Source organism: Chiloscyllium plagiosum, unplaced genomic scaffold (assembly GCF_037043375.1).
Source record: "Chiloscyllium plagiosum isolate Xiang-an unplaced genomic scaffold, Cpla_swu_hap1 HiC_scaffold_12, whole genome shotgun sequence".
In the NCBI taxonomy this organism is placed as follows: Eukaryota; Metazoa; Chordata; class Chondrichthyes; order Orectolobiformes; family Hemiscylliidae; genus Chiloscyllium; species Chiloscyllium plagiosum.
Window position 1 is genome coordinate 43,589,009 of NW_028270150.1, and position 26,859 is coordinate 43,615,867.

The 26,859-nt window shown below is 40.5% G+C and overlaps 1 protein-coding gene across 1 annotated transcript in view; it reads left to right on the forward strand.

The window, feature by feature from the left end:
- Positions 1-26,859, forward strand: part of fstl1b (follistatin-like 1b) — a 113,387-nt gene that overhangs the window by 65,324 nt on the left and 21,204 nt on the right. The window contains exons 3-8 of the mRNA XM_043701009.2: positions 6,437-6,544; positions 12,757-12,886; positions 13,021-13,056; positions 16,614-16,744; positions 23,034-23,152; positions 24,625-24,737. Of these exons, the coding sequence (XP_043556944.2) occupies positions 6,437-6,544; positions 12,757-12,886; positions 13,021-13,056; positions 16,614-16,744; positions 23,034-23,152; positions 24,625-24,737 (637 nt within the window). The remainder of the gene's footprint in view (positions 1-6,436; positions 6,545-12,756; positions 12,887-13,020; positions 13,057-16,613; positions 16,745-23,033; positions 23,153-24,624; positions 24,738-26,859) is intronic.

The following is a 26,859-nucleotide window of genomic DNA, read 5'->3' on the forward strand; positions in this document are numbered from 1 at the left end:
AACATGAGTTGCCAGGTTTGCTCAGGGACGTACTGTTCCCAACTTCTTCTAGCAAAGGTTTCCATGGCTAGAGACTCCCTTCACCCTGACAAAAATCTGAGCCTTCATTAGGCTATCAAAACAAATCTTTGTCAAATCAGATTAAAGTTAATGCTTATCTTTTGAAAGCTTGTTTAAGTTGTTAAAAATGATCATGAAAGTCTGTCTCTCAAGGCAGCTGGCTTCAAGTAGTTTTAAATGGTCAGACAAAAGTCTCTAGTACAGATTGAAATGTGACACATTAGACTTAGACTTTATTCTTGATGCTGAATTGTAACTAGTCTTTGCCATTCACTTTCACAATATTGAAAGATATTTGGGGAGACAGGAGTATAAGGAAGGAGATAAAACAGTTGCCTTTCTCCTGTAAAATATTACCTTTCTCAAATATTTTTGTCGCTTCTGTACTTCGTGAGCATCTTTTGAGTGCCCTGCTATTGCCTCCAATCAGAATGCAGTGAAACAGTGTGTAATTGCAAACTGATAAACAGCAGTGCTGTATTGTGTGAAATGTGATTAATCTTTGCTGGTTTCATTTGTACTTGATGTATCTCTAGTATGTTGATGATTGAGATATCATTTGAATGTTACAGAAATTTCCACAACCGAAAGCTCTGACCACTGATGCAATCAGGAACTAAATAGGTGTTAATTTTATTTACCTGACCTCATTAATGACCTTTTATAGAAAGTAAATGAATGTCCATTCAGACTGAAATTTCTCTTCTGACAGAAACTGGACACTTCCATCCTCCTCCAAAGGGAAAATCCATCATTGTTCATGATGGTGTCTATTGACTAATTTCTTGAAAAACACACAGCTGAAGATCTAAAAGCAAATCCTCGGTTGGGTAATGGTGTGCAGTGAAAGATTGAGCCAGATTGATGGAAGGAGTGAAAATAACAGCAAAAATGAGAACAACAAGAAACTTGTAGTAATTCTGTTGTTCTGCTGAAAACAGTTCTGTCTTCTGACTCAGCAGAAAATGGATTGAATTCACTGTAAGCATGGATGATCTATTCAAGATCAGGCAGCCCTAGGCTGGAGCAGTATCCTGTAATATGTAGCAGCAACAGGATGCATATCCCTGTAAAAGCCAGCAGATAATTATAGGGTTTCTAAAGTTCCTGTATTTAGCAGATGCTTATTACTGGCACATTACTGTCTAGCACTCTCCTTCTGGGGCTTTAATTATGATGTAGGAGACTGTAACATTGACACTGTTTCTTTTGTCTTACAGTCTGTACCCTTGTCAGAACACATAACTCTCGTGCTTACACATTTTCGAAGTATGTGCACACTGCATATTATCAACATGAGCATTTTTCTAAAACAGTCAGACTGCCCAAAACCTCTCAGTAATTCAGTGATTAACTATAATGCGCAGTCCTTTTCAGGATTTGAGGGGTTATGGTAACTAACCACCATCTCACTGTCAGCATAGTTGCCCTAAACAAGATACAACAATGTTGATGCAAATAACTCACTCGAGAGTGCAGCAATAGAGGTATACCACCCAGTGTGAGGCAGGCTGTTTCTTGTTTATCTCTTGCACCCTTTCCGATACATTTTAAGATGATGTGCTACTATTCAGTAAAAGATTAACATTTCTTATTTGTGATCCTAATTTGATTCTACTCTTCTTGCAGATATTTGTCTGATATTTATGGATCTGTGAGTTGACACTAGTCCATCTACTTCTAAACTTCACTGTTAGCACACGATTCTTTTCTTAATAATCCTGCTCAATGCAAAACTAAGGTTCCACCGTACCACCGCACTTCTGTGAGCTAGATGCAGTGTAGAAGAAATGGTCTAAGAATTGCCTTCTACTATGTATTTCAAAAATGAAATCATTGATCATTTGTTAGTAAAAATCTGAAATTATGCAAGCAAATATTTCTTTTCAGGGCTGGAAATCTATAAGCCTGGAAGTGGCTCATTCTGCAGGATAGAAGAGAGAAAAAAGCAAATGATGGTTCTTGAATCCCACACCAGCCCTCTGAACAGCAACCCACCCCCTTACCCTATCACCCTACATTTCCCATGACCAATCCACCCAACCTGCACATCTTTGGACTGTGTGTATGTGGGGGGGGGGGGGGGGGGGGGGGGGGGGGGATGGAACTGAAGCACGTGGAGGCATCCCACTCAGACACTAGGAGAATGTGCAAATTCCACACAGATGGTCACCTAGGGGTGGAATTGAACCCAGATCCCTGGTACTGTGAGGCAGCAGTGCTAGCCATTAAGCCACTGTGCCACTCTCAGTGCCAGTATGTAATTGATTTAGAGGATAGCGGGTGTGACAAATATCTGAGGGGATTTGATACCAGGGAGGCAGAGCTGTTTTATCACACATATTTCTCAGATTGACCAGCATAACTGAGAAAATTTCTTGGAAATTGAGATTGTGCAGTATATGATACCATTGAGACTTAACAGTTTGGCATTTAGTTTTCACCCTTCGAATGGAAGTTCTTTTATCTAGAATAGTTAGAAGGGTGTCTGTGTAAAACCAGAAAATGTATCTTCAGCTGAGGAAAAGAAAGGTGTCAGAATTTAAGATTGTGTGGTTCTACCAGATATGGAAAGATAGGTGTTTCGTTTGATGGAGAGATATTGGAGAAAGTAAGATTTAATTCAGCTAGTGGCCAGTGCAGAAAGCAAACTTCTCCTAGAAGGAAGGATATCGGAGAAATAGATGGTTGATGATGAGTATGCTTGTGAACAATACTCTTTCAATGGGATACCACAGGGCAAACTAAGAACTGTTTAACCTTTGGGATATGCACCAGCAGCACCGTGTATGGTTTCCCTCTACCCATCCAAGCTGATAGTTATACTCTTCGACAGTATTGTGTTCACTGAGAATAAAAACGACTAATCAAGTTTCATTAAAATGAAGGGAAAGTAAATCTGGGGAATAAAACTGAACCTTCCCATAACAGATGGATAATCCACCAACTACACAGTGAATTCAGAAATATAATCTCTGCAAGCGTTGTCATCAGATTTACTTATTGAGGTCATGTGTCATATCCAGGCTTCAAAGTACAGTGGAAAATTTGGCTCTCAGCTGAAACGTGGAGTGAATTGTTGAAATGTTAATTAAAGCAATCGCCAACAGCTCTTATATTCATTCCCAGGTTCGGGCTCCAGGCTCATCAATCAAAATCAGAACAAAAGGTAAAGGTGACATGCAATGTGAGAAAGGCAATAATACCTGATTGCCTGTATTACCCAGGAAGTGGTGATCTTAATCTGCTGAGCTGCTTGCTCACACCACCTCCTCCCAGCTCTGTACAAATCAGGCCCAGTATGTCCCCATTGCTTCCTGCAAACCCTGTTACCTGGATGTTCTGATTGTTACTATTTTAATACCACATATTGATCCTTTTCTTAATCAGTTTCCAGCTCAAACAACCTACCCTGATCTTGATCAGGAATATGCTTTAAGTCTCAGTTAGTGATCTTGAATGAAATAGGCAGGTTTCATTTTGACACCAGCAAATTCAAAAAAGTCAGTGACCTACATCTCAGTTCTGATGAAGAGTCATTGGACTCTAAACATTTACTCTGTTCTCCACAGATGCTAAGAGATCTGCTGAATTTCTCCAACAATTTCAGTTTTTGTTGTGCCTATATTTTGGTGGTGTGTTACAGTTCCGTCAGGAAGTCCAAATTGTGTGGTAACATGAGTCTTGAAAGCAGATTGTAGTTTGGAGCTGTAGATACTGATAGTCGAGGTTTAACGTCCTTTCCTCATCGTGTGGCTGACTGGGGACCTCTGCTGTTGGAATGGAGGATTTGCAGCTTGGCACTCCTCGCACCTTCCTTGACCTCCAAGTCTGGGATAGGTTTCCAAACCTGGAACTATGGGCAGAGAGACAGGAACATTACTCACTGTGTAACCTTGTTCCGTTACAGTCAAACCCAATTTGTCAAATACTACTCAGTTTTATCAAGTATAAAACCTACACCTTCCAGAGTCAGGGTGGGCTGGAGTTGTGGCTACTGTTTCCTGAAACAACAGGCCCAAGGTAGAATGGAGTTGGACAGATACTGAGGACGCTAGAAGGCTAAAGGCCTACTTTCCTTCCATGAGACTGTGACTCAGTTTTCAACCCAGTTGTTAGGCTTCCTGGACCCTCCTGCCAACCCTCCCCCACATTTTCTCCATATCCCAGATACATCTCTGTGCCCCCAATGCATCCTTAATGCCCATTCACCATTATCTATTCTGTACAGATCATGAACGAGAGACTAACACAGGAAAGTCTTTGAAAGCTCAGGTCAATCTTGTTAAAATCTGGAGCCTTATTTATAGTTTATAATCACAAACAAATTGTAGAATTCCTTCCACAGCTATGTCAACAACCTGTGCTGAGCTAAATTCGCTAGTAGGTTTGGAACTCAATCATGCATTCATAATGGGATTAAATTGCAGAACTGAATAAATAAATCTGATAGAGCTCATCACAATGCTGCCTGTGTGGCTGGCTGACCAGATGTCCAGGATTCCACTTCATTTGTTTTAAAGGCTCCATGCAATTCCAGATGAGTTTTAAAAGCTCGACAGATTTCAGTACTGCACTTTACATCAATATAAACCTCAATACACTGTCTTGGTGACCCCTTTGATTTGGATTTGGATTTTGATATTATTAAATGCTGAACAGCACTTTATCTACAAGACAGAGTATTGAAATGCATGTGAACCATGTAAAGGTAAAGGCACAGACCTTTCTAAGGATAGGCACTCAATTGAAAACATGCTAAAAGCATCATGGCATTAGATTATTATACTTGAAGTTGGCAGACTTATCTGTCGAGAAGTTCCCCACTCCATAACAGCCTTCTTCCAAAGTTCACAAACTTTGCATTGTTCATTGTTCTACAGACTTGGAAAACCTACTGACTTTAATGAAAACACCAGTGTCAGGGACAATTGCATTTGCAGTCTTAACGTTACTTTGCCTAAGGTCATGCTCACCATGTATCCATTGCAGGGGAAAAGGAATCTGCTGTGAATTGGCTGCTAGTAGAAAACTGCAACCGCAAATGCAGCCACTTTGGACCAGACGACATGGGTTTACTGAGCATTGGAAAGAGGTGTTATGTGATTTTTTAACTTTGTACACCCTAGTCCAACACCAGCATTTCCAAATCATTGCAAAGAGAGAGTCTGGTACAATAGAACTGGTACCCACACTTGGTACAGTTGGAAACTTGGATGTAATTGACTGTAAGGACGTAATTTTCTTTGCTGAAGACAGCTTGGCATAGGTATATAGGTTCTGCTGTGCAGTGAGCAATATAATATTATCCTCTAAAGATTGAGTGTATAATTAATTTTGAGCCAGTGGCCTTATCATCCCTATAGTTCCAACCCTGCCTGAACTAAGTACATTTTGGGCATAACTGTCAACTATTGACTGGATTCACAATCTTACTTCTGTATTCCATGAAACTCTGTTTATCCTAACTAGGAGTAAGTTCAGCGTTTGTGCCCATATGTTTATTGACTTGCATTGGATCCTGGTTCAACAACACCTCATTCTTTTTTTACTTTTCACCCTTTTATTCAAATCCTTCCATGGCCTTTTCCTTCCCGAAAGTGAATAGTGAAATGTGGTCAAGGAGCTAATATTTTGTAAGTTTCAACGTTAAAACTGTGTTGGCTTTTTGTTGTCTTAGTGAGTACCAAATTTGGAGTGCTCAATCTTTGGCCTGAAATGTCCACTCTGTTTCTCTCTCTTCAGATGCAGTCATGACTGTTGAGTGTCTGCAGCATTTCCTGTGTTTATTCGTTTCTGATTTTCTGCACTTGGGAGTTTTTTCTCCACTTTTTAAAAACTTTCACTGCATGATCCTTCACTACCATCTAGTGGTCAAAATGTTTATTACAGATAATACTGGGTAAGGGCAAAATTCTATCTTCTGAATGACTGTCTCCTCGATACTGAATCTCAAAGACATTTTATTTTTTCCCCTCAGTCATGTTGGAATGGTAATTACAGCAATGTGTGGCCTGTGTTTCAAATGGATGTAACCTGCTAAGTTAGTTATGGTTCAGATGGTAACACAACTGTTTTTATTCTTTTGTTTCTCACATGGGTTTTGTTCCCATTCCTGCTCCAATGGATGAGGAAATAAGTTGATGGCGATGTAATGATCTCTCCAGTTCATTGGCAGTTCTTCTGTGGAATCTTTAGGCCTAATGATAATTAGGACTTTCCCCACCTTGGTCAGCTTATTTTAAGGAAATTTAAGGAGAAAATGTTAACACTATAAATTTTCAATTACACTGTGTGGAAGTTTCTAGATCAAACACAAATGTAGCGCTGTTTACCTTTTTGCATAGCTGTGACTAACTGGTGTGTTCTGTTTTAGCCACAGGAAATGAGTAGCAAGTCCAAGATTTGTGCCAACGTGTTTTGCGGTGCTGGAAGGGAGTGTGCAGTGACGGAGAAGGGAGAACCCACTTGCCTGTGCATTGCAGTAAGTTTACTCATTTGTTGCTCTGCCCTGTTCTTGAACTGAAGGAAAGTTAAAGGAATCCTCTCGTTCGGAAGGTGGAGGGCATTTAATGGGCTGATGGATGCCAGAACCTTTCCACCTTTCACTTATGCCCGAGTTAATTTGTGGGCAGAAAGCCCAAGTTCAACCTTTAAATTGAAGTCCTTAAGTGATCAGTTAGTGAGCACTGAAGGCGTATCCAGTGCCTGTGCTGCAGTTGCCTCCACTCCAGGCACGGTGAAAGGGAGTCCGCTCATCTAACTCAGAAACCGGTTTGCACAGCCTGTCATTTGGAGGTGTTTGGACCTCTTCTGTGCACTGATACATATGCAGTTAAGGGGCTCATAACTGAGGCTATTGCAAGATCCACCCTAGAATTCATTTCCATCCATATTGTAAAGATATTTTATTATTTTTCTGTATGTTTAATTGTAGACTGAAATGAGAAAAGAATTGGTTTGAAACCAAGGATAATTGTATGACTGTAGCATATTTTCCAAGCAAGTAAGCAGACACTCATTGTAAGCAGGAGAAAGTGAGGACTGCAGATGCCATAGATCTGAAGGACTTATGCCCGAAACGTCAATTCTCCTGCTCCTCAAAGGCTGCCTGACATGCTGTGCGTTTCCAGCACCATGCTTTCGACTCATTGTAAGCAGTGTTTACACAGCTGCTTGTTGAGCATTGGTTAAAGTTGCAGTCCATCTGAGGTGGAGGGTTGTGTCCAGCTGGAGATTTGTTTAATATGAATAGCTAATTGGTTTGTGGACTTGGTGTCCAGTTATTGATGACAAAGGCCTTCTGCTTGCCAACAGCTCTGTGATTGGTTCTCAGGTAGCAACAGCTTGGAATGGTAAACTAGGAACAGAGAACTTTTCAGAGCTTTCTCTCCTCCGCAGTAAAAGCTGCTTTAAGGGTGAAGAAAGGCTCTTTATCTTTTCTTCAGCTGTTGCTGTAAACTGTCACTTTTAATTAATATACAAATAAGTGACAAGCCACCCTGTGCCTCTTGCAAACCAATGTCTCTCACTGTCTCATCCGGCTAGGGGTTCAGTAGGGAAAAGCCAGGAACTCTTAAAAATGGGATGCAAGCCTATTGAAACTACAACACAGGATTTACATGCATACTGGAAAGAGGAGCACGTGACTTCCCCCAATAAAATGGTCAGATCAAAGCTCTGCTGTGCTATCATATCTACTTGTGAATTTTTGTCATGTCAAAATGTTTTCCAACATGAAAAGAAGTCCTTTGCCCCATTTGTGTCCACACTACTCATCAAGCACCCATCTACTTTAGTACCATTTTCTAGCACCAGGCCATAGCCTTGCCTGCTATGGCATTTCGAATGTTCATCTAAATACTTCTTAAATGTTGTGATGGTTCCTGCGTCTACCACGCTTTCAGGCAGTGAGTTCCAGAAACCCACTGACATCTGGTTGAAAAGAAATATTCCTCCAGACCCCTCTAGACCTGTAATCTTTTATCTTAAACCCCTAGTTTTTGACCCCTTTCTACTAAAGGGTTAAGTTTATTCCTATCTACTCCATCGATGCTCCTCGTAACTTTGTACATCTCAATCAGCTCACCCCACAGCCACCTTTTGTTCTAAGGAAAACAACCCTAGCTTATCTAGTCTGTGAAGCTCCAGCCCAGGCAACATCCTGGTGAATCTCCTCTATACTCTCTCCAATGCAATCACATCCTTCCTGTATTATGACAACCAGAACTACACAAGAACTATATCTGCAGTACACCACTGGAAACAGGCTTCCAATCACTAACCTACTGTCACTGAGCCAATTATGGATCCAGTTTGCCAAATTACCCTGTATCCGATCAGCTCTTAACTTTTTCAATATGATCTTCTCTGACAAAGGTTTGCTGACTATCCTTGATTAATTCTTGCCTCTCCAAGGGGAGATTTATTCTATACCTCAGAATTTTTTCTTAAAGGATTGCCGGCTCAGTGGTTAGTACTACAACCTCACAGCGCCAGGGACCCGGGTTCGATTCCAGCCTTGGGTGACTGTGTGGAGTTTGCATTTTCTCCCCATGTCTGTGTGGGTTTTCTCTGGGTGCTCTGGTTTCCTCCCACAGTCTAAGGATGTGCAGGTTAGGCGAATTAGCCATGATAAATTGCCTATTGTGTTCAGGGATATGTAGATCCGGTACATTAGTCAAGGGTAAATGTAAAGTAATAAGGAATGGGTCTGGTGAGATACTCTTTGGAGGTCGGTGTGGACTTGTTAGGCCTAATGGCCTGTTTTCCCACTGTTGGGATTCAGTCCTCTGGTACCTGTCCTCCCTTACCTTGCGCAGCCGCCTGGGATACATGAGGCCTAGGGACTGATTCAATTTAAAGCCTCCTAAAACCCCTAATACCTTCTCACTGTTAATGATAGTTTTTGTTCAAGTATATACTGCAGTGCCCCTCTTTGATTTCGATATCTGCATTGTCCTCCTTGATAGCAAAGCACTCATTAAAAACTTCGCTATGTTTTCTGGCTCCGCTCATCATGTGCCTCTATGGTCCCCAGTGGTAGGCAGACAGGCAGCACCATCTTTAGACAGACAACTGCTTCCCAGCACCTGAGAATCTTGGTAGCATTGTGTGCTCTCTACCACCTAGAGGGGGTATTCATAGGAAAGCAAATGTAATGTTAGCATTCATTTCAAGGGAGCTAGAATATAAGAACAGGGATGTACTGCTGAGGCTGTGTAATGCACTGGTCAGACCGCATTTAGAATATTGTGAGCACTATTGAGCCCCGTAGCTAAGGAAGGATGTGTTGGCATTGAAGGGGGTCTAGAGGAGTTTCACAGAATGATCCTGAGAATGGAGGGCTTGTCATATGAGGAGCAGTTAAGGACTCTGGGTCTGTACTCGATGGAGTTTAGAAGGATGAAGGGCGGATCTAATTGAAACTTACGGAATACTGATAGAGGGGAAATAGAGAAGATGTTTCCACTAATAGAAGAGACTAGGATCGGAGGGGATAGCCTCAGAGTGAAGGAGTGGCCATTTCGATCTGAGATGAACTGAAATTTCTTCAGCCAGAGGCTGGTTAATCTGTGGAACTCCATGTCACCAAAGGCTATGGAGGCCAATTCATTGAGTGTGTTTAAGTCAGAGATATATAGGTTCTTGATTAGTAACGGGTTATGATGAGGAGGCAGAGAATGGAGTTGAGGAATATATCCACCATGATCAAATGGCATCATTCTCTCCTATATCTTGTGGTCTTATGAAACTCCATCTAATCAAAAAGTCAAAGAGTGTTACATGAAGGTTGTAAGTTTGCTCGCTGAGCTGGAAGTTTTGTTCTCAGGACGTTTCATCACAATGCTAGGTTAACATCATCAGTGAGCCTCCATTGAAGCACTGGTGTTCTATCCCACTTTCTATTTGTGTGTCTTGGTCTGTTGTGGTGTGTTGGTTAGTTTCCTGCCCTCAGTCCAGTGTAATGTTTGTTACAGTCCTTGGAGGGTATTTTGGAAATGACATTTATTCTGCGGGTTGTTGGTATAGGGTCCTTTAGATTCATCAAGAGCTGTTTCAGTGTGTTAGTAGGTTTGTGGGCTACCATGATGCCCATGCCAGCAGGAGAGCTGCAGACCAGCGTTTACAGGAAAGCGACACACACGGACCAGATACTCAACTACAGGAGCAATCATCCCAATACCCACAAACAGAGCTGCATCAGGACATTATATAAATGAGCCACAACACCCTGCAGCACCCAGGAACTACAAGAGGCTGAAGAAAAACACCTACAATGTATTCAAGAACAACAGGTATCCGATAAACACAGTCCGCCGATTCCTATACAACAAACCAAAACAAAAAGACACAACACGCCAAGAGGCTGTAGCCACCCTGCCATACATTAAAGACACCTTAGGGATGACAACCAGACTATGGCCCCTTGGCAAGATGGTAGCCCACAAACTTACCAACACACTGAAACAGCTATTGATGATTTTAAAGGACCTTGCACCAACAACCAGCAGAATGAGCATCTTATACAAAATACCCTGCAAGGACTGTAATAAACATTACATTGGACAGATGGGTAGGAAACTAGCCACCAGGATACATGAGCACAAACTAGCCACTAAAAGATATGACCAACTATCCACTGGTATCCATACACACAGGCAAAGAGGGACACCAGTTCGACTGGGACAATACATCCTTCCTGGCACTGGCTAAACAGAGACACGCACAGGAATTACTAGAGGCCAGGCGTTCACACCGGAACTCCATTAACAAACATATTGATTGGGACCCCATTTACCAACCTCTCAGAAAAAGAACCAGAAGTGATATCACTCACCATAATAGAGTAAGACACACAAATAGCAAGCAGGACAGAGCATCAGCACATCATCGGAGGCTCAGTGATGATGTTACCTAGTATGGTGACGAATCATCTGAAAACAAATCTACCAATTCAGTGAGCAAACGTACAACCTGAACCACAACCTGAGCTACAAATCTTCACAAAAATCGCAAGGTTACATGAAGTCACACAAAGTAACTAGTAATTAAAAAGTCAAGCAAGATCTGATGTGTTCATGTGATAAAACCATTCAATAGTTTTTAAGTTTGATTTCTGGACTCGCTACAATCTTGGATAAAAGCACAGGGAGAGCAGGCCATTCATGGCGATGATACGAGATTGCCAACCCAAGAAACATTCCTGGAGGCGAAACAGTCATATAACATTGCTATTGAGTAAGGAGAATTTAAATCCAACAAAATAAATATAAACATTTAGAACTAAAAAAGCTGTGAGTGTAGGTGTGTTTGGTCAGTCATTGGCTCGTACAAAGTTTCATTAAACTTGTGGATCTTCATTTGTGGAAAAGTTCTCAGATGACTGCTCCCATTTGGAGAAACTTATATGTGGAATAAGAGTCCACCTAAAATAAGTGCTCTAATTTCTCCAAATAGTAATTTTAAAATGACATGCCTGAACATAGAGTAAAATGCCTTAATGTCTTTTTGTTTGTTTTTACTTAGAAAAGTATGAAAACGTAAAGCAAAGACTGCTCATTTCATAAAGTGCGATGGACATATGTTGATAAATATTGTGCTTGACAGCTCTCACTGAGCTGAGGAATATAACAAGTGCCTTGCCCTTTCTCAACATCAGGATGCCCTGTGAAGCGGACTTATTAAAATTCATTTATCAGGACTTCAAAGAATTAAACAAGTAATTATGGGATTGGATATCAGAAAGAAAACAAAAAAAATCAATGATGCTTAAGAGGACAATAGCCCTAAAGGTCGCATGTTCTCTCAAAGGGTCATTTATCAGTTTCAGTTTCCAAAATAGCTAGGAATGTTTCACACTTAAAGGTTGAGCTGAAAATATAACAGGGGATGGTTTGATCTGCAACAGTCATTGTAGAATTTATTGTTGTTAGGAATGCCTGATAAATGTTTTGTGTTTCTCTATTTAACCTAAACAAATGAACAGCTTGGTTAAATAGCCAGAGAAATACTTTACAAACATATTAAACATTTATCAACAGATTCTACAATGTATGTTGCATATCAAACCATCCTTTGGAAATAGAAACAGTCATGTGTATATTCAGTTTCTTTCTGCCATCTTGGTTAATTGTAACTTAGAGTCATAGAGATGTACAGCACAGAAAAAGACCCTTTGGTCCAACCCATCCATGCTGATCAGATATCTCATCCCATTTGCCAGTACTTGATCATATCCCTGTACAACTTTCCTATTCTTATACCCATCCAGATGCTTTTTAAATGTTGTAATTGTACCAGCCTCCACTACTTCCTCTGGCAGCTCATTCCACACACGCACCACCCTTTGCATGAAACAGTTGCCCATTAGATCTCTTTTATATCTTTCCCCTCTCACCCTAAACTTATGCCCTCTAGTTGTGAACTCCACCACCCTCTCCATGCCCCTCATGATTTTATAAACCTTTGATTTAGTGAATGTGAAATGGTTAGTCGATAAATTTAGGCTGTAGAGCAGATTAAGTATGTACTTCAGAAATATGTTGGATATTCGTTTTCAACAGTATTGTAAACTCAAGCATATTTTATCTTTAGTTATGATGACAGACTGTGAGCTTGAGTGTACATGGACTGCAAATTCATCGAGGAATGAACTCCCATTGTTTTCTAATGCAGCTGTATTTTTTATTTAAGGAATGCAAGCATCACAAGAGAGTAGTTTGTGGAAGCAATGGGAAGACTTATCGTAACCACTGTGAACTTCACCGTGATGCATGCCTGACTGGTATGAAGATTCAGGTCGCTCACGATGGCCATTGTGAAGGTAAACCAGGAAAAATCATTGCTTTTCAGTTCAGTGTTTCACGTGGGACAGCAACATGGGCTTTATTTGAAGTGACACATCATGAATGAAGATGTACAGCTTATTCATGGATTCCTTTTGTGTTTCTTTTACAGAAAAGAAGAATGAAAAAGTAGCAGCCAGTAGTCCAGGTATAAAATAGCGACTATTTCTGTGGGACATTAATGCCTGTGTAACTATCCACATCTAGATGGGTTAACGAGGATTTCAGTCACATTTTGGTATCATTCACAATGAGACTGAAGAAAAGTCTCTTTTCCCCAGCTTATGGAGACCTACATCTGTTATGGGATCATTGAGATTTGCCAATAATGACTGATCTTTGTTTGCATCTGCTATTTATTGCTGCATGTAAGGTGGACTAGGAAAACTTACAATTCCATATTCAGTGAGACAGGCAGTGTTTGGTTGGAATGGTTTTACTGGTTAGAATAGTTTTCTGCAGTTTAAACACCATCAAGGAAATGAGTGAATATATATATAAAGCAAATTCTCATTTAAAAAACTGAGCACGCTCGACACTTGTGACCCAGAACAACCGGTTCCAATTAAATAATGCTCTGGGCCTTTGAGCTCAGAATTAGTCCAATTACAGCATCAGCTAATAATTATGCAAACTGTATATTATTATTCATACCAGATTTTGAGAAAATCTAAGTGCTGCAGTAATTAACTGTTTGAAATGGGCTTTGAATTTCTACTGTTAACTGCTGGAGAGAGAAAATACTGTGCTGTGTACTATTGTAATTAAAGAGCAATTGTATGGAATTCTTTATCATTTTAAATTTTGAATTTTTTTAGATTTAGAAGCATTGTTCTTTCAGTATTCTGGCTGGTGAGATTCTGCTTGATTCCAATGCAAGATGATCATAAAACCATTGTTAATTGTTGCAAAAACCCATCTGGTTTATTGATGTGCTTTAGGGAAGAACTTCTGACATTTTTATTCACATGGGACATGGGTGTCACTGGCTGGCCAGCATTTTATTGCCCATCCCTAGTTGCCGATGAGAAGGTGGTGGTGAGCTGCCTTCTTGAACCTCTACATTCCATGTGCAGTAGGTTGACCCACAATGCCATTAGGGAGAGAGTTCCAGGATTCTGATCCAATGACACTGAAGGAACAGCAATATACTTTGAAGTCAGGGAATTTCCAAATGATATTGTTCCCGTGTGTCCCTTGTCCTTCTTGATGAAAGTGGTGATGGGTTTGGAAAGTTCTATCTCAGGACATTTGATGAATTTCTGCAGTGTGTACATGTAAATAGTACACACTGCTGATACTAAGCATCAGTGATGGAAAGAGTGAATGTTTATGGATGCGGTGTCAATGAAGCAGGCTGCTTTGTCCTGGATGGCATCAAGCCTCTTGAGTGTTGTTAGAGCTGTACCTATCCAGGCAAGTGGGGAGTATTCCATCACACTGCTTACTTGTGCCTCGTAGGTGGTGAACAGATTTTGACGAGTCAGGTGAATTACAGGATTCTTAAACTCTGACATTTTTGTAACCATTGTATTTATATTGTTAGTCCCATTTCCTCCCAACTCCCCAAAGCCTGACCAGGGTCTACAAGGCATAAGTCAGGGGTATGATGCTATACACCCTATTTGCTTGGATGGGTGCAACTCGAACAACACTTGAAGCTTGACACTATCCAGCACAAACAGCCCACTTAATTAGCACCGCATTCACAAACATTCACTATCTCGTACTTCTGTTCAGTAGCAGCACTGTGTACCATCTACAAGATGCACTGCAGAAATTCTCCAAAGCTTCTTAAACAACATCTCTCAACCTCACAACCAATACCATCTAGAAGGACGAGAGCAGCAGATACGTGAACACACAATCACTTGCAAATTTCACTCCAAGCCATTCACTATCCTGACCAATTAATATATTGCTGTCCCTTCAGTGTTGTTGGGTCAAAACCTGGAACTCCCTCCCTGATGGTACTGTGGGTCTACCTACAGCACATGAACTGCAGCGATTCAAAAAGGCAGCTCACCACCACCTTCTCAAGGGCAATTAGGTATGGGCAATAAACGCTGGCTGGCCAGCATCACCCACATTCTATGAATGAATAATATGAAAAGAAATCTTGTATTTAATTAACAGACTAAAGAGATTAACACAGGTGAATCAATGTTGTTTATGTAACCAATTCGATATCTGCACTGCACTAATTAGAGTAGAGCTCAGTAGCTAAGATGACATTATCACATTGTCTAGAGTAAGGTAAGCAGAACATATATAAAATCAGTACCGACCTAACACGGAAGATATTTGAATGGCACATCAATTCCAGGTTTGCATCTGTGAAATGTAACTCTAAAAGACTTACTGTGCCCATTAGCTTGACCTTCTGATCTAAGTACTTTAACAGTTTTTAGAGAACAGAGAAAGATGTCTTCTTGTGACATTCCTGCATTCAATTTACACAATGTACTGTGAATTTCTCATAGCTTCAAATCATGTTATGGCTTTAGTTTTGCATCCATGGATGTGCAGAGAGGTTCGTTAGCAGTATGATTTAAGGTAGCAACATTAGCACATTTGCAATTTATTACAGCAGTTCCTATAAAGCAAAGCAGTCCAACCCAAAAAGATCTTGCTGTTTTTAATCCTACATTGTTGCCATATTGCAGTGGTTAAAGATTATAGTGAATGTCAATTAGCTTGGTATTTCTCATGCCTGACTGAACCTGCTGTGAACTGCACCAGTTGTAATGAGTAAGAGCAGCTCAGATTACGGCTTGATATTTCAAATATTCTTAATTAAGAGGAATTTTGTAACTGTCAGCTGTTTCTGTGGAAATGACTGCTAAATCTCTAGGTATTGATGAGATTTCTTCCTGAGGTACCTTTTTATTGAGAACTGATTATAATAATCACAGCTTAGACTCTCAATCCTACCCATAGGCTTATGACAGCCTTTTGGCTTCAAGCAAGTTTTAAAAGGTTTGTTGTGGATACAAAGTTTAAAACATTAGATTATTGCTGTCACTCAAGTCTAGAGTATCTTTAATATATTATGGCACACTTGGTTCATTGCTTTGCAAGAGAGATAGCGAAACATGAGAAAGCTTCTTTGTTCTGATTCTCAACTTTGTGATTTATGATCTATGTTAGGTTTAAAGGGCTTGTAAGTTTTTATTGGAATTGTTGCTAATATTATAGTTCATATTTTGGGGTTCCATCTAAGTGTGCAAACACTGAATTAGAGACAAGATACAATTGATTAATATTTGGGACAAGTGATAATTTATTGTAAAAAAAAGTCAACTGAAAACAAGTACTTTTTTTATTGATTCTTTCTTCATGGTCAAGCTGATTCTTCGTCATAAGCTTAACAACATTGCCCTCACTGCACCTCAACTGCTGACTTCAGAGGCGTGGGACTGAGTAAGCCAGTCTATTATTTAGTTTGTAGGGCTTGTCAATTCCAGTGTATTTGGAGAAAGCACTACTTGCTGTTTTATGGTTTTAGGTTTGAGTCTCAAAATGAAACGTATCCTATAATTTTGTTCTATTTTGCACATTGAGTTGTAAGTCAATTCCAGGTGAACAACCAACATCTGATTGAAGTTGTCACTCATAACTATTAGAGTGCTATTTGGTCAGGATAATCATGGCCTGTTCCTTTGAACGAAGCCGTTGATTAACATCAGATCTTTTCTCCTGTAGTTGTCTGCTACCAGACAGACCGGGATGAGCTTCGGCGCCGTGTTATGGAATGGCTGGAGACTGAAATCATTCCTGATGGATGGTTCTCGAAGGGCATCAACTATACAAATATTCTGAACAAATACTTCACGGTAGGCAAGGCCTTGACCTCAACAGGATAGAAATAGTCAATGTTCCCTCTAAGTGTTAGCACACAGCAACTTGAACATTCCTGCTCAGCCTGCACTCTTAGTCAGCTCTTTTAAGTCATTGTGCACGTAGTCTCCACACAAAAAAAACATAAAGGGTCCACACTTCGATTTAAACAATTCAACAAGCATGTAAAACTTAAGGGTATTTGATAGCAATTTGTCGTGGGATTACAACTGAGCAAGATTGAATTACCATTCTATTACATTGTTTGTAATTTTTTTCCATTATGCAGTATTGCATGCAGAGCAGTACAGGTGAAGTGAAATGAGATGAAAGTGCAGGAATTAAAAGTATATTGCATCATGTGATGCAGCAAATCAGTCTTAGATACACTCATAGAAATTATAATGTGGAAGAATGCTATCTTCGGAACAGCATCTTTAACTCTAGTTTGGATAGACTGCGATCTGTAGGGGTTCTTTGTTCTTTATGTTTCATTGTGTTATTTTGCGAATAAATGTTCGTCTATTTTAAAATCTAGTAGTCAACCTAGCTATCTTACTCCGGATAAAGGGGTGTCCTTTATAGGGTTTTTGAAAATCATGAGGGGCATAAATCAGGTGAATAGCAAAGCTCTTTTCCATAGGCTGGGGGCAGTTCAAAACTAGGGGTCACATTTTTAGGGTGAGAGGAGAAAGATTGAAAAGGGATCTGAGGGACAACCTTTTCACACAGAGGGTGGTTGTATGTGGAATGAACTGCCAGAGGAACTGGTAAATGCAGGTCCAGTTGCAACATTTAAAAGACATTTGGATAGGTACATGAATAGAAGGATTTACAGGGGTCTGGGCCAAATGCAGACAAGTGGAACTAGTTTAGTTTGGGAAACCAAGTTGGCATGGACTAATGGACTGAAGGGTCTGTTTCTGTGCTGTGTGACACTATGACTCTATGACTATGATTCTATAATACATGCATCAATCAGCAACCTCTTCTCTTACAGTATAAATTGCTATTCCCTTTAAGACTTGGCATTCTCCTGGTTATCCTGATGATTGCAAGATGAAGAACTACATCAGCAGCTATCTTTTTCAGCAATATTCGAGTAGTGCTAAGTGGTTCTCTGTTTTAATATTTACCGGGGCTGTGCAAACAGTAAGGTGATGGATATTCAGTTGGAAAATCTGGTAGTACATGTTACCTGGGTGCCCTGCTAAAATTAGATGGAAAGCATTTCAATATTCTTTCAGCAAGTTTTGCTCTGACAATTGAAGGTCAAAATTAAAAATACAATTTAAACTGAAAGCTCAGATCCCCCTTGAATGTTTCTACTGACCAAGCCACTATCTGAGAGTCCATTTGGTCTCCCTACCCACCTTTGTTAAAAACCAAAAGTAAACAAGTAGGATCAAGTTTGATATTTGAAGAGAATTCCGCACCCTCCCCCAACAAACCCCATCATGAGGGATTAAAATTCCTTTTTACGAATTAGTCTTCCAGATGCTCATTTATTGGAAATGTGTAACAAGAATTGAGGTGTTTGATTTTGTGCTCATTAATTTCATCCACTCAGTCAGATGAAACATGCTAACTTCCATGTCCCAGAATGCAGAATATACTCTGCATTGCATTAGGAATGTTAATTTGTAAGCATTACCTCCTGTATTTTCCCCAGTGGAATAAAGTGCAAAAAGGGCATGTAGACCTTTTTTAGCATTTCCCATGTGATGCTGTCCCTGTCCTTCTCCCAGAATCCCAGATACCTCTTCCCTGCCTCCACCCATTTTCCTGGCATCTTTTCATCTTTTCTTTCTTTGTATTTCTCTCAAAGTTTACTCAGATCTAAGCTGAAATAGCATTGACAGAAAATTAATTTTATTGTCGACTCAGTCTGTCCTGGTTTTAATACTTTAGACTCTATTGTTCCTTGAGAAATGGCGTAGAGGTTATGTTCTGTGAAAATCACAATGTGATATTGTTATCCAAGAAGCAAGATTGATCATTATCTTAGCCATATTACAGACATCTGTTACTACACTTAATGTGCAGCGAAAGGCCCCCACAAGCAAAGCTTTCATTGTTGGCAAGGTTTTAGCTAAATACATCTGATAAGCTTGGTTACATGCTTAAGATTTTGGTTTGATTTATTACTGTCATGTGTACCAAGGTACAGTGAAAAGTATTGCCTTTCATTAAACAGGCAGTTCGTACTATACAAGCACATCAGGGTAACAGAATAGAGTGCAGGATACAATTTTACAGCTACCAAGAAGGTGCAGAGAGAGATTGACATTAACATTAAATAAGGGTCCCTTCAAAAGTCTGATAACAGCAAGGAAGAAGCTATTCTTGAATCTGTACATGTATAAAAACTTTTATATCGTCTGCCTGATGGAAGAGGGTGGAAGAGTGTATAACTGGGCTGAGAGGGGTCTTTAATTATGTTGGTTGCTTTCCTGATTCAGCAGGAAATATAGATGAGGTCCGTGGATGGGAGGTTGGTTTGCGTGATGGACTGGGCTGTGTTCGCAACTCTCCGATCCTGGGAAGAGCAGTTGTCATACCATTCTGTGATGATCCAGCTAGGATGCTTTCTGTGGTGCATCTACAAATATTTGTAGAGACCTGCTAAATATAACCTCCCAGTTCAATAATGCATGAAATTTTAGAGGACTTCTGTGACATCTGTATCTTTTTTGTGTGAATGTTGGAAGCTTTTATACAATAATTAATGGCTGTATACAATAGATCAGTCAAATGTAAGAGAAAAGATGGGTGGATTTCTACCTGAAATGTCAGATGTGTTCATATATTAATTGCACTACTTTTTCTATTCATTCACAGGACCTGGGTGTCCCTAGCTGGGCCAGCATTTGTTTTTCTTACCTAATTGTTCTGCAGAAGGTGATGGTGAGCTGCCTTCTGACGGTTGAAGTCTCTGGTTTGTAGGGATACTCACAGTGCTGTTAGGAAGTCTCTGGTTTCGAGGGGAACTTATAGGTGGTAGTTGAACTCACATACATCTGCTGCCCTTGTCCTTACAGACAGTGATGGTCACTGGTTTGGAAGGTGTTAATGAAGAAGCCTTGGTGAGATACTGTCATGCGTCTTGTAGGTGGCACACACAACTGCTGTGGTATGTCGACAAAAGGAGTAAATGTTGAGGGTGTTAGATGGATTGCCAATTAAGGAGGCTGTTTTGTCCTGGATGGTATCACTCTGACCTGGTATTGTGGCCTTAGTATTTATATGACTGGTCCAGTTGTTTCTGGTAAGTGGTAACTCTCAGTATGTCTGGTGAGAGACTCAGTTATGGTAATGCCATTGAACAACAAAGGGCAATGGTTAGATTCTCTGTTGATAGAGATGGTCATTGTCAGGCTCTCGAATGCCTGTTTCTCATTCCAAACCTGGACATGGACTGCTGTACTATCTGAGGAATGGTGCTGAACATTGCATGATCATTGGTGAACATCCCTACCTCTGACCTTATAATGGTGGGAAGATCATTGATGAAGCAGCTGAAGTTGGATTTTTGTCAAGGATATTATCATAAAGAACTAAGGGCTCTTGTGGCACAGTGTCCCTACCTCTGAGCCAGGAGGCCCAGGTTCAAGTCCCACCTGCTCTGAAAAGGTTGATTAGAAAATACTCTGAGGAACATCTGCAGGGATGTCCTGGAACTGAGATAACTGATCTTCAACAGCCACCACCACCTTCACTTGTGTCAGGAATGACTCCAACCATTTGAGGGTTTTATGTGATTCCCATTGACTGAAGCTTTACTAGGGATCCTTGGTCAAATGCAGCCTTGATGTCAAAGCAGTCACTCATGCTCCATCTCTGCAAATCTGCCATTCTGTCTGTGTTTGACCAAAGTTTGTCTTCTCAAAGTGAGAAGTTCATCTTTAGGATTTCTGAAGCAGTGCCTCAGTAAATCATGACCCTCCAGGACCCGCTTCCCATCAGTTAGTTCCCTTGTGGCTCAAAATCCATGTTGAGAAGGGCACTCACTCAGGCATCCTCTGCAAGTGCCAGGAGCAACTGAATAATTCTAAAGAACTGTTACAGCCCAGCCAGCCAATTTGAAGTCAACTTTCCAAGCTCAGATCATGCAGGTCCATCCAACGAATTCATTCATCACTCAAAGATCAAGCATTCAGCTGTGGAATGGGACCAGCCCTAGTAATACTTTAAAAATACAGACATCCAACTTGCAAATAAAATTGTTTAAATATCTTCTGTCTCTGGAAATACTATAGTGTTATTGGAGGTGTTCATGGATTTAGCAGAGGCTTTGCTGCATCCCTAGAGGAATGAGAGAGGATTTGGTAACATGTCCCTACAAAGCAGTAACAGGTCGGGGTAACTACAACATTAATGTCTCTGGATCAGCATAACAGGGAAATGAAGTATAGGGGAAGAGTGGACAAGTTCTGCAAATAGGTCACACACAAGGAAATTGTCATGTCCTGTTGGATGTGGAAACTGGGAGATGAAAGGAGAGGACTAAAGGAATCCAGCTATCTTTCTGAGAGGAAGAGGAAGGACTGACAGCACATGTCTGGGAAATTGAATGAATTCTGTCAGAGCCTCGGCAACCACAGAGAAGGAGAAATCTTTACTAAGGGAAAAAGAAAGCATGTACTTTTGCTATAATAAAACCTGTGTGATAAAGTTCTTGTATGGCTTTGGGACATTGGAATATTCATGCCTTTCAAAATCTTGTGTTTTGTATTACATCTTGAAGGTGACAATCTGGACATGAGTATGTATGAGATGCAAAGCTTGAGGTTTTATGTTTGTATGAGAGCGAACAGGGATGAGGAATATGTCGGAAACAATCAACATTGTGGCAGTAATATTGTAGTAGTCAGTAAGGTCTCGGTTTATATTTGGTTCCTGCTTCACTTCAAATTCTAATGCTCACTGTTTTCTCCTCCATTGTTTTGTGGTAGGGTATTGTTTTGCTGTTCTGTTTTCAACAGTATTGCACTGGATTTTGGCCTTGGAGGTCACTTTCTCTTTCTTGGTCTTTAGCATTTTAGGTATCCAAGAAAAAGGAATGCAGCAGAAGTTAGTGAGCTTGAAGAATTTTTAGTTACTAACATAAAGAAGTTGGTGCCTGGGAATTTTGTTGTAAGCTGGATCTGATTGTTTTATCTGATCTATAACTGTCATTTATTCTTTAGCACTCAAGTTATTGGCAGAAGTGCAGTATGAATTTAAATTAAGGGAATTGGCATGCAATTTTTTTGAAGGTGGATAAATCATTGAAACAAATAATATAAACATGGGGTTTGGAATAAAAAAACTGAATGTTTTAATGAGAAAATTAATGAGATTGAATTTCCAGGTGGCTTCTGTCTCCTCAAACTTGGGACTTCTCCAGGGTTTCTGCAGATCTTCCTCCGCTTGTTCCTGTGCTGTCATAGATGCTTTCAAAGTGGAAGCAAATTCTACATACAGCTACTGCACCTGAGCTCTGCCTCTCCAGAAATCATTTTCTAAACACTATTTCCTGCGTTGCACCAGCTGCCTCAGTTATCTATTAGGCCTCCTAATCTCTGTCTTTAGTTCTCCCTTGTATGTCCATACTACATAAATATTAGACCATCTCAGGAAAACTAATGTTACCGGGCCGAGCACAACACGTCAAGTACTTCAAATGCATAAACTAGGGAGCCAACAGAATATACATTGGTAGCTTTTGGCCAGTTTCTCTGCAAACTCATTAAATTGTCAAGTCCCTTTAAAGCTGTGCCTTGACCTTCAAAGCCAGCCTTTTTGTGCCGAGAAGAAATTTCTTCAGGGTGCAGGGGGTATATGCGTTTCTCAGATGAGCAGAAACCCTGGTGTGCTACTAAAGGGAAGTGTCCTCACTGCCTGAAAACAACATACAGATTTAAAATGCTTATGACTACTTTCATCTCTCAGTTCAGCCAAACTTCAATGAAATGAAGCCTAGAAATTTGTGACAGTTTTAAGCTATGTGCTTGCTGACTAAAAGTGTTTTGCGTGAGTAAATTACGGAATATTGCTTGGTTTGTGGACATCTAAGTGTCTTGAAGCCACATTGTAACAGCATTTACTTCTGCGAAGGTTCTTCTGATGGTCTATTTGAAACTTCAGCAGATTCACGGATAGTTTGTGTGTTCCAGAGTTATGGAAGATGTTATGGAAAGCCTACTGATATTCTGCCTTGGCATATCTAAGTTACTTAGATTTGTGTCTAAATGATCTGATATTTGAAAATACTGGCAAGAATTTTAATTTCTTTCCTGACAGAGTTATGATGATGGTGACTCCTACCTAGATTCTAATGAGTTCCTGAAATTCGTAGAACACAATGAGACTGTTATCAACATTACCTCATACACTGAGCAGGAGGACACCAGACTTCTTCGGTGAGGAACAAAGCAGGGGAAATGTTGCGCCTAATGGACTATCTAACTTTATGGTAGAGCTAAATGATTTGACTGGAGTTATGGGAGAGTTTGAAAAGATTGGAAGAGATTGAGCCACATGGCATTGAATGACAGAGGAGGATAAAAGCTAAAACTAATATTTTTAACAATACCATTTGTTTGTGGAGTATCTTTAGAAGCTGCTGTATGCAGATTCCCTCTGGGCAGATGGTGCGCGGGCTGCTACCTGCACAATCTTCATTATTGATGCCATTGAAGAATGCCACATAGAGAGCAACCTATGGTATTCTGTCCTCAGAATTATTATAGAATGTGTAGCACCACAACACAAAAACAAATCATTTCCTTTGGAGGTTGAGGTATTCCAGTTGGAATCGTTTTCTCTTCGTTCACCCATGGGATGAGAGTGTCTCTGGCTAGGCCAGTATGTATTGTCCATCCCTGATTGTTAAGAGTCAACCACATTACTGTGGATCTGGAGATGTGTGTGGGCCAGACCAGGTAAGGACAGCAGAAGTCCTCCCCTAAAGGATATCAGTGAATCCAGATGGGTTTTACTGACAATTGGCTGGTTGGATGACCACTAGACCCTTAGATTAGATTAGATTACGCACAGTGTGGAAACAGGTTCTTTACTGAATGCAAATTCCACCTTCGGTGGGATTCGAACTGAGGTCCCCAGAACATTAGCTGAATTTCTGGATTAATAATCTAGTGATAATACAACCAGACTATTCCCACGCCATATCTGTGGGGATGCATTCAATCACAGAATGTCGGAACCAGAGCTGCTTCTCCCACGTTCAATTATTTAAAAAGAATCATAATTCTATACAATTTCAGCTTTGCACAGTAACTGAGAATTTGCTGTGCGAAGTAGCCTTCAAAAATTGTGCTTTGGGTGGAATGTGGCAGAACTATGTCCACTTATTTCAGAACTGCAAAGGATAAGTTCCAAAATGTCACTACCTTTGCCCAGATGCTTGTTTATGGCACCATGTGTGCTTCCACAAATATGGTATCCAGTGTGTGAAAGAGCAAAGCTGGGGGAAGGAACCCCCAGCTAGAAAGTTTCCTCAGTCTCCACTTTGATCCACAGATGGCACCTAGGCTAGATAAATTCTAGCCAGTGACACCACACACAGCAGCACTAAGAGCCCACCGCCAAAGAAATCATCACTCCTGTCCCGATTCAGATGGAGTTGCAATGTAGCTGTGCCAACCTTCTGTAAAAGCACACTGACAAAATGAGCAATAGCAATAGCAAATCCCATGAGCCAATATTGCTCCGTCTGTTGGATCAAAGACCATGTTCATGTTTATTGTTTATGGATTTTTTTAATTTGGGAAATTTACGTTTCATAATTATATGTTGGTGGATGAACGTTAAAGCTGAAGGAATAGTCTGGGTTATCTTCTAACATAGACTGAGCCATGCCTTTTCTTTGTAGGGGCCTCTGTGTGGATGCACTGATTGAGCTTTCTGATGAGAATGCTGACTGGAAACTCAGCTTCAATGAGTTTTTGAACTGCCTGAATCCTGGCTTTGTCCCACCTGAGAAAAGTGAGTACAAACTGATTACATTACACCGAATGTACAGAATATTCAGCTATTTATTGTTGAAATCACCCTGCTTTCTAGCTTCCTCACTTTATTACCTCTATATTGTGTAATTCCTGATTTCAGGATAGTTGTCTGCAGGACATAGGTTGGGCTTTGAGTTTGTTGTACTTTTAGCAACCAGCCCTGTTTGTGCTGATCTGATATCTAATAAGGAACATTGTATGGATGTGAGGAGCAGCAATTCTATGTAATTTAGTTCCATTCTAACACAACAGAGTTTTGAAATCACTGTTGGCAGCTTCCCACTCTCCCATTATTGAACATAGAGGAATATTCAAATCTGGGACTTTTCTCTGGGGTTCATTATCAGGTCAAGTGTATATATTACCCTATCAGTGGTCAGAAGAGCTACAGAGATTACTTTTTAGTCATATCAAAAGAAAAAGTCAGTTGCAAAATCTTTAAGTGAGGAACTGAAAAGCAAAAGGATTCAACATTCAGAGGTTTGGACTTGCTTTGTTTTTAAATGTTGCCATCCAGTGAAGGGTACATATTCTTTTTACTCACTTTCAACTTGGACTGCCCACACTCTCCGCAAAGTGGGCAAGTTGAAAGAGTTGTTGCCAAAAACAGAGTGGTTCTGTGGAGCATGTTTGGATTATTTTGCTCTCGCTTGTGGTGAGACTTTAGTTCCTATCCACTCAATGCAATGTGCTTAATGTTATAGAGCAGCTGAGCACTTGAAATAACACTCAGAATGATATCCTTCTAAATACAGTCTTTTAAATTGAAGCCTTTCTGAAAATGTCCAAGCCAGCGCTCATTCTATTTCAGAATTCGATGTCATTTCCTGCCTGTCACTTAACTGACCTTTCTCTGGTGACTTTTTGTGGTTTATACCCATGGCACGGCCTATCATTAGAATTGATTTATTTCACATATTTCCAGTTTTTCCCAGTACAGTAATATCTACTGTCAGCTGATCATATAGTATCAGGGGCACAACCACCTGTGGGACAGGCTGGTCAGCTTTCTTGGCTGAAAGAGAGAAATATACAAGGTCTGTGAGGATTGAGAGACTGGTAAAAGATGGAGAACGAAAATGACAAAATCGCAGCAATTTTATCCGAAGCTATATCCATCACAGCCTCTAGATGGAGCTAGATAAGAATATATAAATTCTTCAAAGTTTGGGAGAAGATTTGTAGCTCGGGTGCTCGTTGTTGTGGTTCTGTTCGCCGAGCTGGGAATTTGTGTTGCAGACGTTTCGTTGCAGACCACCAGACTCATAACAGCACACAAACCAACAGCCACTCTCAGACAACAACTCACCAGGACGAAGGACCCGATACCCAGCATGAGCAAAACCAATGTAGTGTACAAAATCCCATGCAAGGACTGCACAAAACACTACATAGGACAAACAGGAAGACAGCTAACGATCCGCGTCCATGAACACCAACTAGCCACAAAACGACATGACCAGCTATCCTTAGTAGTCACACACTCAGATGACAAGCAACATGAGTTCGACTGGGACAACACTACTATTATAGGACAAGCCAAACAGAGAACAGCCAGGGAATTCCTAGAGGCATGGCGCTCATCGACAGATTCAATCAACAAACACATCGACCTGGACCCAATATACCGGCCACTGCAGCAGACAGCTGGAACTGACAACCGGAAGCGGCAGGGACAGGCCACTATAAATGCCGGAGGAAACATCACAGAAGTGCTTCACAGGAGGCTCTCAAGCACTGAGGATGTCACTTAGACAGGGGACGAAACGTCTGCAACACAAATTCGCAGCTCGGCGAACAGAATCACAACATATAAATTCTTGTCCAGTTTATTCATAAAACTTCAGATTTAAACTTGATGCCCTGGCCTGTAGGGGAGGTTAAGAAGTTTGCTAACAAGATGCCATACTTAGTAATGACAGGTTTGAGACGTAAAGATGCTGTTTTGTTTCTGCTGTTACCAATACAATATCATTCTATAATACTCGAGAAACACAAGTTTTAACTGTACTTCTGCATCAAATTCATTATGCCAGTATTTCTCTCCTCGTGGAGATATGAATTGACTCTCAAAGTGTAGAACTTGGTTGTTTTTCTGC